The sequence below is a fragment of the Leopardus geoffroyi genome, chromosome D1 (assembly GCF_018350155.1).
Source record: "Leopardus geoffroyi isolate Oge1 chromosome D1, O.geoffroyi_Oge1_pat1.0, whole genome shotgun sequence".
NCBI classification, from domain to species: Eukaryota; Metazoa; Chordata; class Mammalia; order Carnivora; family Felidae; genus Leopardus; species Leopardus geoffroyi.
Window position 1 is genome coordinate 103360646 of NC_059329.1, and position 13630 is coordinate 103374275.

Here is a 13630-nt window from a genome sequence, read left to right on the forward strand (position 1 = left end):
TGACAAGAGTTTATTAATACTGTACTGTAGTCAACATCAGTTAGTGATAGTGAAAGTTGTCCTATACAATAATCCTCCTCGTTCATGTCTCCCTCAGCCACGAAGGTTTTCAAAGGTAAGCACAGGTTAATTTGTTTATTTATCCTTGTATTTTGTATTTTTTAAAATTATTTTGTATTATATTATGGTATTGTAATCAGTTTTACATGAATATTTTTGGGTTGTAGAACTAATCATCTGAGTTTCGATTATTTCCTATGGGGAAATTTGCTTTGACAGACAAGTGCTTTGGATTACAAGCATGTTTCTGGAACGAATTAGGCTCACAAACCAAGGACTTACTGTATTTATGAACAAAATACAAAAAATAAATGAGCAGAGTAAGATTAGCAGGAAGAAGGAATAGAAAGTCCAAATCTACATCCCCTGATAGAAACACAGGTTTAACAATTTAAGTAACAAAATACCCTTCTGAGAAGTCCGAAGTCCAGTTCAGTGTCTCATCTGTTGAATTCCTAACCTTCAGTACTCCGAAATGTGATCTTGTATAGAAATAGGATTGTTGCAGATTTACATACTTAAGATGAGGTCCCACTGGGGTAGAGTAGGCCCCAAATCTAATAGGACTCGTGCCCCTTTAAAAAATGGAATATTTAGACAGATGCAGGCACAAGGGGGGAACACCAAGTGAAGAGGAAGACAGAGGTCAGAATGGTCAGCAGACCAAGGAATGAAAACGAACGCCGGGACATCACCCTGATGCTCGGGGACAGATATGAGACAAATTCCCCCTTACAGAATTCACAAGTAACCAACAGAACCAACCCCATCGACACATGGACCTCAGATTTCTAGTATCCAGAAATGTGAGACGATACATTTCTGTTGTTAATGCCACCTTCTTTGTGGTACTTTTTAAGAGCAGTCTTAGGAAATTAATATAGGCAACAATATGGATGAATCACAGATACATCTTACGTGAAGGAATCCAGACACAAAGGCTACACACACTAGGACTCAACTTACAGGACATTATTGCAAAGACAAAATTACATGGACAAAAGCCGTTACGTGGTTTCCAGGGACAGCAGGTGGGAGAAGGGGTTGAGCACAAAGAAGCTTGGGGTTTGGTGTCGACAATGGAACTCTTCTATATCACGATGGTGCTGGTGGCTACGTGACCTTGTAAATGTGGCCAAACTCTTAGATTTATACAACCAAAACTAGGGGTATCATTGTTGTTTCTAAATTCTACTTCAGTTAGAAAATGGGTGAAATATAAGAAAGAACATGTGATATAAAACCATGTGTGCACCCTGATCAGATCCAGTTAGGTCCCCACAGGCTGTTTAACTGCTTCTCCCTGAGAAGGTGGATGAGAGCTACAGACGCCCTCCTGGGGGACATGCATGGAGAACTCCGTGTCTATCTCACTCCCTCCTGATTCCATGAGATAGCCCCTGAAATCCCAGTAGGACTCAACATGACATCATTTCAGAGGGACCAGGCCATGTGCCATGCCCCTCTGGCCATCATTTATTCAGATGACTGCTACCGTTGCTGGTACATGCAGACCTTCCTCCCTGACCTTGGACCTGAGAATTTGTTTCCAGCCTGCGATCGTGGCCAGGGAAAACATCTCCTCATGGAAATGATATTGATTGAGTTCAAAGCGAGAACCCCTCAGCAAGGTGTTTTCTAGAGCTTCCCTCCTTTGCTCATCACGGCACAATTCTGTGAATTATGTAGGAGAGGTGATTTTATCCTTTATTTTACAAATAGGGAGAAGACAAGCGGCTGCTCCAAAAGCATAGTCAGAACTAAGGGTGGGTTTAGGACTTGGATCATGTTTGTGACTCCATGTTGGGATCTTTCCTCCAATTTTACCTGTCTTAGAAGTCTTGGAATTTTCACTAGTACCTGATAGAGAACATCTCCAACAGGATATATGCATTATTTCATAGCAAAAAGTCTGATTTCAGACTCACTATTCAGGATTGCCTGTCTTCTTTTCCGCCAGCGAGGTAAGCTTCTATGTTTCATGTATTTTATTTTTTTTTAGTAAGAAGTATAATTCATGAAAAATCCATGGGGCGCTCTACCTACTGTGAGTTATTTGAGCACCAAAATAGATGATTTGAACATTACTTCTAAAGCAGTAAGCTGAGGCTGGGATTTTAGTATCAAGATTTCCATCAATGGGGAGTTTAGCGATATTTATGGAGTAACGTCAACTGCTTTCTTTAATAAGATCAGCCAAACAAAAAAGTTAAATGATGCCCTGATTCAGTAACTTTTAAATTCATCTTATTTACTATCTCTGTCCTGTCACTGGAAGTTAAAAAAAAAAAAACAAACCAGAAGACAGTGAAACAATTTCTCTATAAACTACAAAGTGTTATAATTCAATTAACAAGATTAGTACTCCGCTGTAATCTCTCCAGCATTATCTGGTCCTTATTAATATTGCTAGCACATCTACAGAGGCCAATGATAAGGTCGCTGAAAGCACAGGCTTTTGACTTGGTCACAGGGTCATTTGAATCTTGAATCTTCCTCATTCAAGCTATGTAATTGTAGAGCTTTACATAACCTCTCAAATGGTAAAAGGGGAATAACAATTACACTGACCTTACAACATCTCAGTGAATTTAAATGAAATGACACATTTTTATACATATATACAAACACATGCATAAATATATGTCCACATGCACGAATAGAAATGTATATGCATATAGCTCTTACGGTTTGTAGAACATGTCCTATTCTGAGATGTTTTGATTGTCAAAGCTTGACAGACACAATGACCTCAGGGTCTAGGTTTGGTGAGTGAGGATGTGACAGAATCAGGAGGGAATGGTAGAGAGTAATCAGTTGAGGACAGATGTCTTTCTAAAGGCTTCAAATTCAAAGTTAAAAGATTTAAGACACTGTTCCTACACAAGAACATATCACATAAATTAAAAACGTGGAGCGCCCCACCAAAACAGACCTGCAGGCTCAAGGCAGTCAAAAACTGGGACCTTTCAACCCTTGATCTTGGTGATTCAACTGTGAGATGATAGTAATGGGAGGAAGAGTGAGTTTAAGACACTCTTTTGGGGGCGCCTGGGTGGCGCAGTCGGTTAAGCGTCCGACTTCAGCCAGGTCACGATCTCGCGGTCCCTGAGTTCGAGCCCCGCGTCGGGCTCTGGGCTGATGGCTCAGAGCCTGGAGCCTGTTTCCGATTCTGTGTCTCCCTCTCTCTCTGCCCCTCCCCCGTTCATGCTCTGTCTCTCTCTGTCCCAAAAATAAATAAACGTTGAAAAAAAAAAATTTTTTAAATAAAAAAAAAAAAAAAAGACACTCTTTTGACTCTTGCTGCAATATGGATTTTAAGAAAGAAATTAAGCAAAAGAATGGCTCATTTGGAATGACTAGAACAGAACTTGAGCTGGGAGAGGACAGACTGAGGAACACTGGAAGGAACAAAATAATCAGTGGACTAAGTGTGTCAGAAAAAGGAAACCAAGGAGAGGCTACAAGGCCTCAGAACTCATCCACACCTGAATCCCTCATGTCACCACCCACCTCTCCCAAACAGAAAGGTTATCATTCCATCCTAGAAATAATACTACAGTAACACTGGTCAGTCCATGCTAAACATCCAACATTTTACCCATTGTTTATAATGCATTATCTCATTTGGATCACTCAACAGTATCTTGGAGTAGATCTCATTACAATCTGCACTGTGTATATGGAAGAAATCAGGTCCTGGTACTGAGGTTGGAATCAATGTTTCTTGGGTGGTTCTTGATAGGCACCACTTCCTAGAGCCTCAGCTCTACACCTGACATTGTGCCTTGCCCTCAGAATTGCCTCTTCTGGCTATACATGCCCTACTGCTCAAGTTATCCCACTACATCCATAATGCTTGTATGTCTCAGTTACTTAAGTAGAAAGCCACGAACACTGAGTTTGGAACAATGAAGTCAATGAGTATGTGTAAATTGAGTTAAGTTCAATTTTACTTAAATTAAGACCAGTGGACTGAAGAACCAGTCGTGGGTGCAAAACTTGGCTTTGGCAGTAATAATTTCGTAAACTTAAATACGTGATTTAATCTCTGTGCTTCACAAGTTAAATGGGGGTAATAAAGAGCTAGTCAATCCCATAGGGTTGTTGAAAAAAATGAATGAATACACACAAAGTGTCTAGAGTAGTTTCTGTCTAGAGCAACATTCAAGTATAAACATTTAATGATCCATGGAACTGAAATGACAGATATATTTGATTTCAGACTTGCCATCTTGATCAAGACATTACTCTTCACATCTCAGTTTACAAATTTACAAAATTTAGAAAGTGAGACTCGATCCATGAAGATCCTTCAGTTTTAGCAATGTGTGACTGTATAGAGAATTCATGCATTACATTTCATTGTCAACCTCACACTTGAGATCTGAATAATATGAAGAATTACTGCTATAAATAATACACATCTATCATCTATCTACCTATCAATCTATCGATTGAGATATCTATCTAGACTATCTATCTATCTATCATCTATCTTTCTATATATCTATCTTTCTATGTATCTGTTTCAATTTCACTTCACTTGCTTTTTTGTTTATGACTCTTCCTTTATTTTCATCACTACAGGGCATATTGTGGTTCCCAAACAACATCATGAAGAACAACACGGAAGTGGCTGAATTCATCCTGCTGGGACTAACCGATGACCCAAAGCTACAGATCCTTCTATTTATCATGTTCACCCTCATTTACCTCATCACGCTGTTTGGAAACGTAGGGATGATTGTTTTGATTCTCTTAGATGCTCATCTCCACACTCCCATGTACTTTTTCCTCAGTAACCTGTCTCTGGTGGACTTTGGTTACTCTACAGCTGTCACTCCCAAAGTTATGACTGGGCTCCTTATGGGAGACAAAGTCATCTCTTACAATGCATGTGCTGCCCAGATGTTCTTTTTTGGAGCCTTGGCCACTGTGGAAAATTTCCTTTTGGCCTCAATGGCCTATGACCGCTACACAGCAGTGTGCAAACCCCTCCATTACACCACCACCATGACGACAAGGGTGTGTGCATGTCTGGCGATAGGTTCCTACATCTATGGTTTCTTGAATGCCTCCATCCACATTCGGGACACGTTCAGTCTCTCATTCTGCAAGTCCAATCTGATCCATCACTTTTTCTGTGATGTTCCAGCTGTCATGGCTCTATCTTGTTCTGACAGACATGTCAGTGAACTTATTCTTATTGTGGTAGCAAGCTTCAACATCTTTTTTGCTGTCTTTGTTATCTTGATTTCCTACCTGCTCATATTTATCACCATCCTGAAGATGCACTCAACTCAGGGTTATCAGAAGGCTTTATCCACGTGCACTTCCCACCTCACTACAGTCTCCATCTTCTATGGGACAGCCATCTTTATGTACTCCCAGCCCACCTCCAGCCATTCCATGGACTCAGACAAAATCGCATCCATGTTCTACACTATGGTTATTCCCATGCTGAACCCCCTGGTCTATAGCTTAAGAAACAAGGAGGTTAAAACTGCTTTCAAGAAGGTGGGTGAGAAGGCAAAACTGTCTCTAGGCTTTCTACTAAAGTCATAGCATGCACAATGATCTGTGTAAATCCTCTCAGATTTCCAACATGCAGTTAGTCACATTTTAATGCCCCCCACTCCACCTAAATTACTGAGGCAATACGATCTCTTGTTCAAAAGTCTATCATCTGGAAAAAGAAGTGTATGTCCAAATACATGATATCCAAATGAGGATGGCCAATGGGAACCTTAAAAATTTGGGGGCCCTGCTTGTAGTAAAACTTATTAATTATATGTTCATTATTTTCCTTACCGTATAACAATGCATCTCTATATGTAAACCATGGCACACGAGAATCCATGAATAGAAGCATATGGAAGAATCCCATATGTGCAGACGCACACAGGAGTGGGGAATTAGTTAAAGGAGTTAAATGTAGTGTGGCTAGTTTTTAATAGAAAAGTTAAAATAGTCAATTTAAATATTAGAATATGAATTTATGTCTGACGTTATTTATTTCTGTAGTTAAAATTTTTTCAAGAGTCCAAAATGGGGATTAAGAATACACTTACCTTGGTGAGCACCGAGAAATGTATAACATTGTCAAATCATTACATTGTACACTTGAAACTAATATAACACTGTATGTTAATTATACTTGAATAAGAAGAAAAATGACTGAAGGTGGCAAAACAAAGGTCCCAAATGAAGTAAGACATGACATAAATTTTTAAATAAAAATGTATACTTTTGTGGCACATTTTATTCAGAGCTACATGCATACAATATTTTAAAGGAATCAATACTTCTGTCTTTAGTGTTTGTTAGAAACAGATTTGTCACAGGGCAATTTTCAAAAGCAAGAAGGCCAGAAAAAGAAAAGTCCGTCTGTATATTACAAGAGATTTTTCCAATTTTTCTGTTTATCTTTTCTTATATTTTGTAAAACAATAAAGGCACTGAGTAAGGATAATGTTATCTATCTTCCTGCTGAAAATACTACGAGATGGCTAATGACACTCAGGCAGGGATACTTTAGTTTCAGATGAGCTACGTCATGTCTTGCCCCTCTCCTATACCCTGCCTCCTCTCCCCTCACACTGAGTTCCCTGCTGTTCCTGGACAATCCAACCTCCCTCCTGCCTCAGGGCCTTTGTACTTGCTATACTTGCTGAGGTTCAAAAAGCTTCCTCACTTCCCTCAGGTCTTTGTTTAAATATTAGCATATCACAGCCCTCCCACCTCCTATGGACACTGTTCTCAACTTGCTCTATTCTTCATAGTCCTGATCAATACTCAACAATTTCTTTTTATTTTTGAAATATATGAAATTTATTGTCAAATTGGTTTCCATACAACAATTTCTATTTATTTGTTTGTTAGCTTGTTTACTTGTTTACTGGTCCAGCTAGGACATACACCACACAAGACAGCGAACCTTCTTTATTAACAACGTTATCCCCAATACTTAAATTGGTCATAATAATTTCTCAATAAACATTTGTTAAATTAATGAATAAATTAATTAAGCTTTGAGCCCAGAAGTCAATATATTTGAGCCACTGATAATTATAGATAATAATGCATTATGTAATTCTTTTTTAAATATAATTTATTGTCAAGTTGGCTAAAATACAGTGTATACAGTGTGCTCTTGGTTTTGGTGGGTAGATTCCCATGATATATCACTTACATACAACACCCAGTGCTCATTCCAAGTGCCCTCAATGTCCATCATCCTTTTTTCCCCTTTTCTCCTCCCACCCCATCAACCCTCAGTTTATTCTCTGTATTTAAGAGTCTCTTATAGTTTGCCTCACTCCCTCTCTGTTTGTAACTATTTTTTTCCCTTTCCCTTACCCCATGGTCTTCTGTTAAGTTTCTCAAGTTCCACATATGAGTGAAAACATACGTTATTTGTCTTTCTCTGACTGACTCATTTCCTTTAGCATAATACCTTCCAGTTCCATCCACGTTGCTACAAATGGCCAGATTTCATTCTTTCTCATTGCCAAGTAGTATTCCATTGTATATATAAACCATATCTTCTTTATCCATTCATCAGTTGATGGACCTTTAGGCTCTTTCCATAATTTGGCTATTGTTGAAAGTGCTGCTATAAACATTGGGGTACAAGTGCCTCTATGAATCAGCACTCCTATATCCTTTGGATAATTTCCTAGTTGTATAATTGCTGGGTCGTAGGGTAGTTCTATTTTTAATTTTTTGAGGAAACTCCACACTGTTTTCCAGAGTGGCTGCACCAGTTTGCATTCCCACCAGCAGTGCAAGAGGGTTCCCGTTTCTCCACATCCTTGCCAGCATCTGTTGTTCCCTGAATTGTTAATTTTAGCTTGATAATGCATTATGTAATTCTTTAAAAAAGAATTTGAGAGCATTTTAGGAGATGTGCTTGCTTTTTTTTCTATATTCTCTCACTGACTATTTGCATTTCACTCTTTTGCACAAATAACCTTTTGAAAACCACATTATCAAATAGATCATATAAAACTACTTTAATTCTTTTCTATTAGGAATTTCTCATTAAATGAAAATGCATGAAATAAATTGTTTTTAATAAATTATAATAACACAAAATATGAGTCTGCAAAGTTTCCTAACTGTTCAATTTGCAAAATTCCTTCATAAATAATGATTATTCAATCAACTCCAATGATTCTAAACATCCATAGAAAATGTAAGCATGGCAATATTTTACAATTAACATAACCTACCTCAATACGCTAATATAATCTATGGTCAGTGCATATTTTTTTTTTAATGTTTTATTTATTTTTGAGATGGGGAGAGACAGAGCATGAACGGGGGAGGGGCAGAGAGAGTGGGAGACACAGAACCGGAAACAGGCTCCAGGCTCTGAGCCATCAGCCCAGAGCCCGACGCGGGGCTCGAACTCACGGACCGCGAGATCGTGACCTGGCTGAAGTCGGACGCTTAACCGATTGCGCCACCCAGGCGCCCCTGGTCAGTGCGTATTTTATTTGAATTAGAAGTGAGCTGAATTTTATAACAAAGCCTTCCAAAGGAATTTTTACCCATCTTCCTTTCCCATCTCTATAATTTTAAAAGCATTCAACTTCTCAAGATTTGCAAAACGGTGCATAAATGTCCTAAGAGGGATATGTTGACATTAGTGGGAAATGTGCAGGGCAACACAAGTATCTGCTCTGAAGTCTATGAAAATAGTTTCTCTTCTGGAACCATTTCTTTTAAAAAAAAATTTTTTTTAAACACTTATTTAATTTTGAGAGACAGAGAGAGACAGAGTATGAGCAGGGGAGGGGCAGAGAGAGAGGGAGACAAAGAATTTCAAGCAGGCTGCAGGCTCTGAGCTGTCAGCACAGAGTCCGACACGGGGCCCCAACTCACAAATCGCGAGATCATGACCTGAGCCAAAGTCAGACGCTCAACCGACTGAGCCACCCAGGCGCCCCATCGGAACCATTTCTTAATAATTACTTTAAATATATCTGAAATTTGAAAACAATTTTAGATTTTCAAAATATTAGCTGGGGTATTATATAATACATGTCCTTTATACCTCTCACCCAGTTTCCCCTATTGTTAACATCTTATTTTATCATAATACATTAGTCAAAACTAAGAAACCAACATTGATACAGTTCTGTTTTCTAAACTTAAAAAATTCATTGAGATTATTATTTTTCAACTCATGTCATTTTGCTCTTAAAGATTCAGAATACAGCACTGAATATATTGTCCCATTTCCTTAATCTCCTTTGATTGGTGACAGTGTCTCAGTCCTTCTTGGATTTTCACGACCTTAACAGCTCAGAAGTAGAAGGTCTTCCAATTTTTGTTTTTTAGAAGGTTTTCCAATCGGTGTTTGTCTGATTTTTGTGTGTGTGTGGTCAGGATTATAGGTTTTCAGAAAAATAAGAATTGCCATTGTCATCACACCTTATCAGGGGACACATATTACCGTGACTTGTCACTGGGGATAGTAACCTTAATCACCAAAACAAGATATGTTTTCCAGGTTCTTCAGTATAATGCTATCGTTTTCCACCAGCAAGTTCTATACTTTAGAATCACGTCACTAAGTTCAGGCCACAATCAATGTGGATTGTCCATCTCTTAGGGGAAGTCTCAACATGTAATTTAGAATTTTTCTGTAGGAAAAAATTTTTTTTGTTTATTATTTACATCTATGTGGACTTACATATACCTGCTTTGTGCTTTGGGGTACAATTTGTACTGTATTATTTATTTTATTGTTCAGATCGCTCTGTCTTTGGCCATTGGGGGCACTTCCATTTTTACTTTTGTTTCCTTGTGAGATGCTCAACCCTTCCGTTTTCTTTTTTTTTTTTTTTTTTTTAACGTTTATTTATTTTTGAGACAGAGAGAGACAGAGCATGAACGGGGGAGGGTCAGAGAGAGAGGGAGACACAGAATCTGAAACAGGCTCCAGGCTCTGAGCCATCAGCCCAGAGCCCGACGCGGGGCTCGAACTCACGGACCGCGAGATCGTGACCTGAGCCGAAGTTGGACGCTTCACCGACTGAGCCACCCAGGCGCCCCCCAACCCTTCTGTTTTCTGAACTCCTCCTTACTTTCTGGAACTGTAAGGCACTCCGGGCTCCTGTTGTGCTATTCCGGTCCCAACCCAGTCATCAGCCCTTTCTCCAAAGAGCCCAGTTCACTCTCCATTGGAACTCAAATGACCCCAAACCCTCCAGCCTTCTTTCCTATAACTGGTAAATGAAATAACAACTAGCTACAGGAGGCTGAGGACCTGTTCCAAGTCCTCGCCTTTGTCTCACTTGTTCCTCACTTCAAGCACCACACCACTTCTTGTGCCTCCTCTCTCCCTGTCTCTACACTGTTTTTCCCAGGGTGACATAAACCACCCACTCTCCTTAATTCTTCCAGAGAACAAAATACACAGTAACCTGGTACTCAGACAAAATGGACAGGAAGTGAAGCCCAGAATGATGAATTGATGCAAAGTAAGAATTTGATATAACTTATCCTCAGGTTCATGAAGCATCATCTACTGTCAAACATCTCTTCCCAGCCAGCTCTCTCCTAAAACTCTCTGTTCCCACCATGTTGTTAGGTTCCACCCATCTTCTCTCTTCCCAAAGTTTAAAGTCTCAAGACCCTGTCTTTCTAGATGCTCTGGGAAAAGACAACATGCATTTCCTCCATCATTCAGGTTGGGAAAATACTTAGAAACTATGTAAAGCAAAGAATAATCATGGAATAGATTGTTGAGTAAACATTTATGAGATTTGTAACCCCACCATCCCACCAAAACCACTCCAAGTCATCCACCAACTTCATATCACTGTGACATATTGCCAGTTCTAAGTGTTGATACTGCTTGACCTACCAACAGCTTTGACACAGCCGTTCCCTCTTGATGCTTTTCTCACCACTAGGTTCCCAGGACACCTTCACTGGCTCCTCATCTTGGTGATATTTTATTAAGAGAGTTCCAGATGCCAGTCCTTGAAAACATTCAGCTTCTCTCTACCTACATTCTCTTACCTATGTTCTCATTCTCATGCTGAAAACTCTAAATTTATACGATTCCAGTCCTAAACCTTCCCTGTGGTATCTGAGAGGCATCTCAAGTCTTGTATGCCCCAAGTGAAATTCATGCCCTCGTCTCACCCAAACTTCTTGCTTTCGTGCCTGTCACACCTCACATAGTAGTCCTTCTAGTGCTTAGGCAGCTAGGCTACCATTTTCCTCCCACTCCACATCCAGTACACCATCATATCATGTCATCTCATTATTTTAAACATAATACAAACAACCCGGCCAGCTTGGATCAATATAAAATACCTCATATGGTTTGGAAGAAACAAAAAAAGCCATCAAACAAGTAAAATATTAATTTCATAGACTTATTTTAAATTATGAAAACGTAAGAGTCGATAAGAGATAAAAAGCTATCTTAGATGGTGTGGTCAAGAAAAGGGCTCTTGATAAAGCAATGTGAGGTCTAGGAAAAGACCTTACACTAAGGGCAAACACAAGCCAGAGACCCAATTTTGGAGACAAGGCCAGCCATTCAGATTCAGGTACAAGTTGTGTGGCGGGATGCTGGTTTTCCTCAAAAAACATTCTTTTCTTCTTCAAAAGGATGGGAATTTCAGCTAAGTACATTAACTTTCAGCTAAAGATTAAATTTTGAACTTAGCTTTCCAGGTCATTTTTGTGGCCTTATGACTGAATTCTTGCCAATGGGATGTATTCAGAAGTATTGCATATAGCTACGATATCACTTTCTTGAAAAGAAATTGTTTTTCCTTCAATCCGTCTCTTCCTCTTTTCCTGCAGATAAAATAGTTATGATGAGGAAAGACTTTCAATATTCTGGGAGATGGTAGAGACTATGTGGACTGAACTTGGCCCCAGAATGATCAAGACACATCATGTTCAGATAATTGATATATATCCTGCTGAATCCGCATCCACTAGTTGAGAATAAGTTGCTCTTGTATTTAAGCCACTGTAGTTTGGCTTTCTTTGTTACAGTATTTTAGCCTAATTTCTAATTGTGGTAGGTTAACTCTGGGCACAAATCCTTTGCAGCTGTTTTCTTCAAGAGGTGGAATCTTTCTTCATGCTTGCATTGGGGCCAACCTTTTGATACCATTAATTAGTATAATATGATAGAGGAGTCTGTGTTTTGAGAACCATTCTGTTTTATTTTTACAATGAGAATATTATGTAAGAAAGCTGGTCCATCCTCTGGAGGAGGTCCATCCTTCTGTGGAGAAGAGGTAGGGCATAACCAGAATCAACAGTTAGAAACGTGAGTAAGGCCATCTTGAACCTTTCAGCCCAGCTGACTGTGCAGAAGACGTGAATGAGCCTGTGTGGAAGCAGCAAAGGAACTGCCCTGCCAACCACAGAATTATCAGAAATAATAAACTGTTGTTTTAAGTCACTAGGCATTGTGATATTTTGTTACACAACAATAGAGAACTGGTTATCTATTCAGTTTTATAATCTCTCTAATTAATCTATGGGCTGAACAGAATCTTCATCTTCTTAGTGGATTTCCTGAAAGCATTATTCACCTCTTTATTCCTTAGACTGTAGACAGTAGGCCTCAACATGAGGACTCTAATTGCATAGAACACAGATGCCATTTGGTCATTGTCTGTAGAATCACTAGAACTGGGTTGTAAGTACACGAACGTGACAGTTCCATAGAAGAGGGTGACTGCAGTGAGGTGTGAGGCACAGGTGGAGAAGGCTTTCTTCTGTCCGTCGGCTGAGCGCATCCTCAGGAGGGCAATGAATATGAACAGATAGGAGGTCAAGATTACTATCAGGACAAAGCAAACTTAGAAATCTACTAAGATAAAGAGCACTATCTCATTTATGTAGTTGTCACAACAAGAAGGAGCCTAGATTGGGGAGATATCACAGAAAAAGTGATGGACCACATTGGAATGGCAGAAGAGGCAGAAGGTGAATCCAGGGTGGGTGACCCCAGACATAGCAGCCTACTGCCATTTGAGCACACAAGCTAGTGGTCACAGCGGTGGTATAATGTAAGGGCTTACATACCGCTGCAGGCCGATCGTAAGCCATGACCACTAGCAAGAAACAGTCTACACTGGCAAAAGCCACACAGAACACATGAGCAGCACGGTCACCAGAGGAGTTGACTTTATCCTCTGTGAGAAACCCAGCCATCACCTTGGTAGTAACAGTTAGGAAGTAAACAGGGTCCACCAGAGAGAGGTTACATACAAACAAAAAGCTGAAACAGGCCCATAAATCCAGAGAACACACCGGTGGTTGCCTGCGGGGACACATGTGGGGGAAGGGCAAAGTGAGCAAAGGGGAAATGGGAGATATAGACTTTCACTTAGGAAATGAATAAACCAGGAGAAGGAAGCTACAACGTAGGGAATACAGTCAGTGGTATTGTAAACAGTGTTACAAGGGTGGCGTGGTGATGGATAGGAGCTAGAGTTGTGGCAGAGCATAACGCATAGAACAGTCAAATCACAATATTGTAGGTCTGAAACCAGTGCATCATTGGGCACCACCT

General features: G+C 39.7%; 1 protein-coding gene and 1 pseudogene across 1 annotated transcript; one reads left to right on the plus strand and one right to left on the minus strand.

Moving 5' to 3' along the window:
- Positions 1 to 4677: 4677 nt before the first annotated feature.
- LOC123600539 (olfactory receptor 5B2-like) lies at positions 4678 to 5628 on the plus strand. The gene has a single exon (XM_045482571.1). It carries the CDS (start codon positions 4678 to 4680, stop codon positions 5626 to 5628), a length of 951 nt encoding a protein of 316 aa, XP_045338527.1.
- Positions 5629 to 12587: 6959 nt separating this feature from the next.
- LOC123600540 lies at positions 12588 to 13392 on the minus strand (annotated as a pseudogene).
- Between the last annotated feature and the right edge of the window lie 238 nt (positions 13393 to 13630).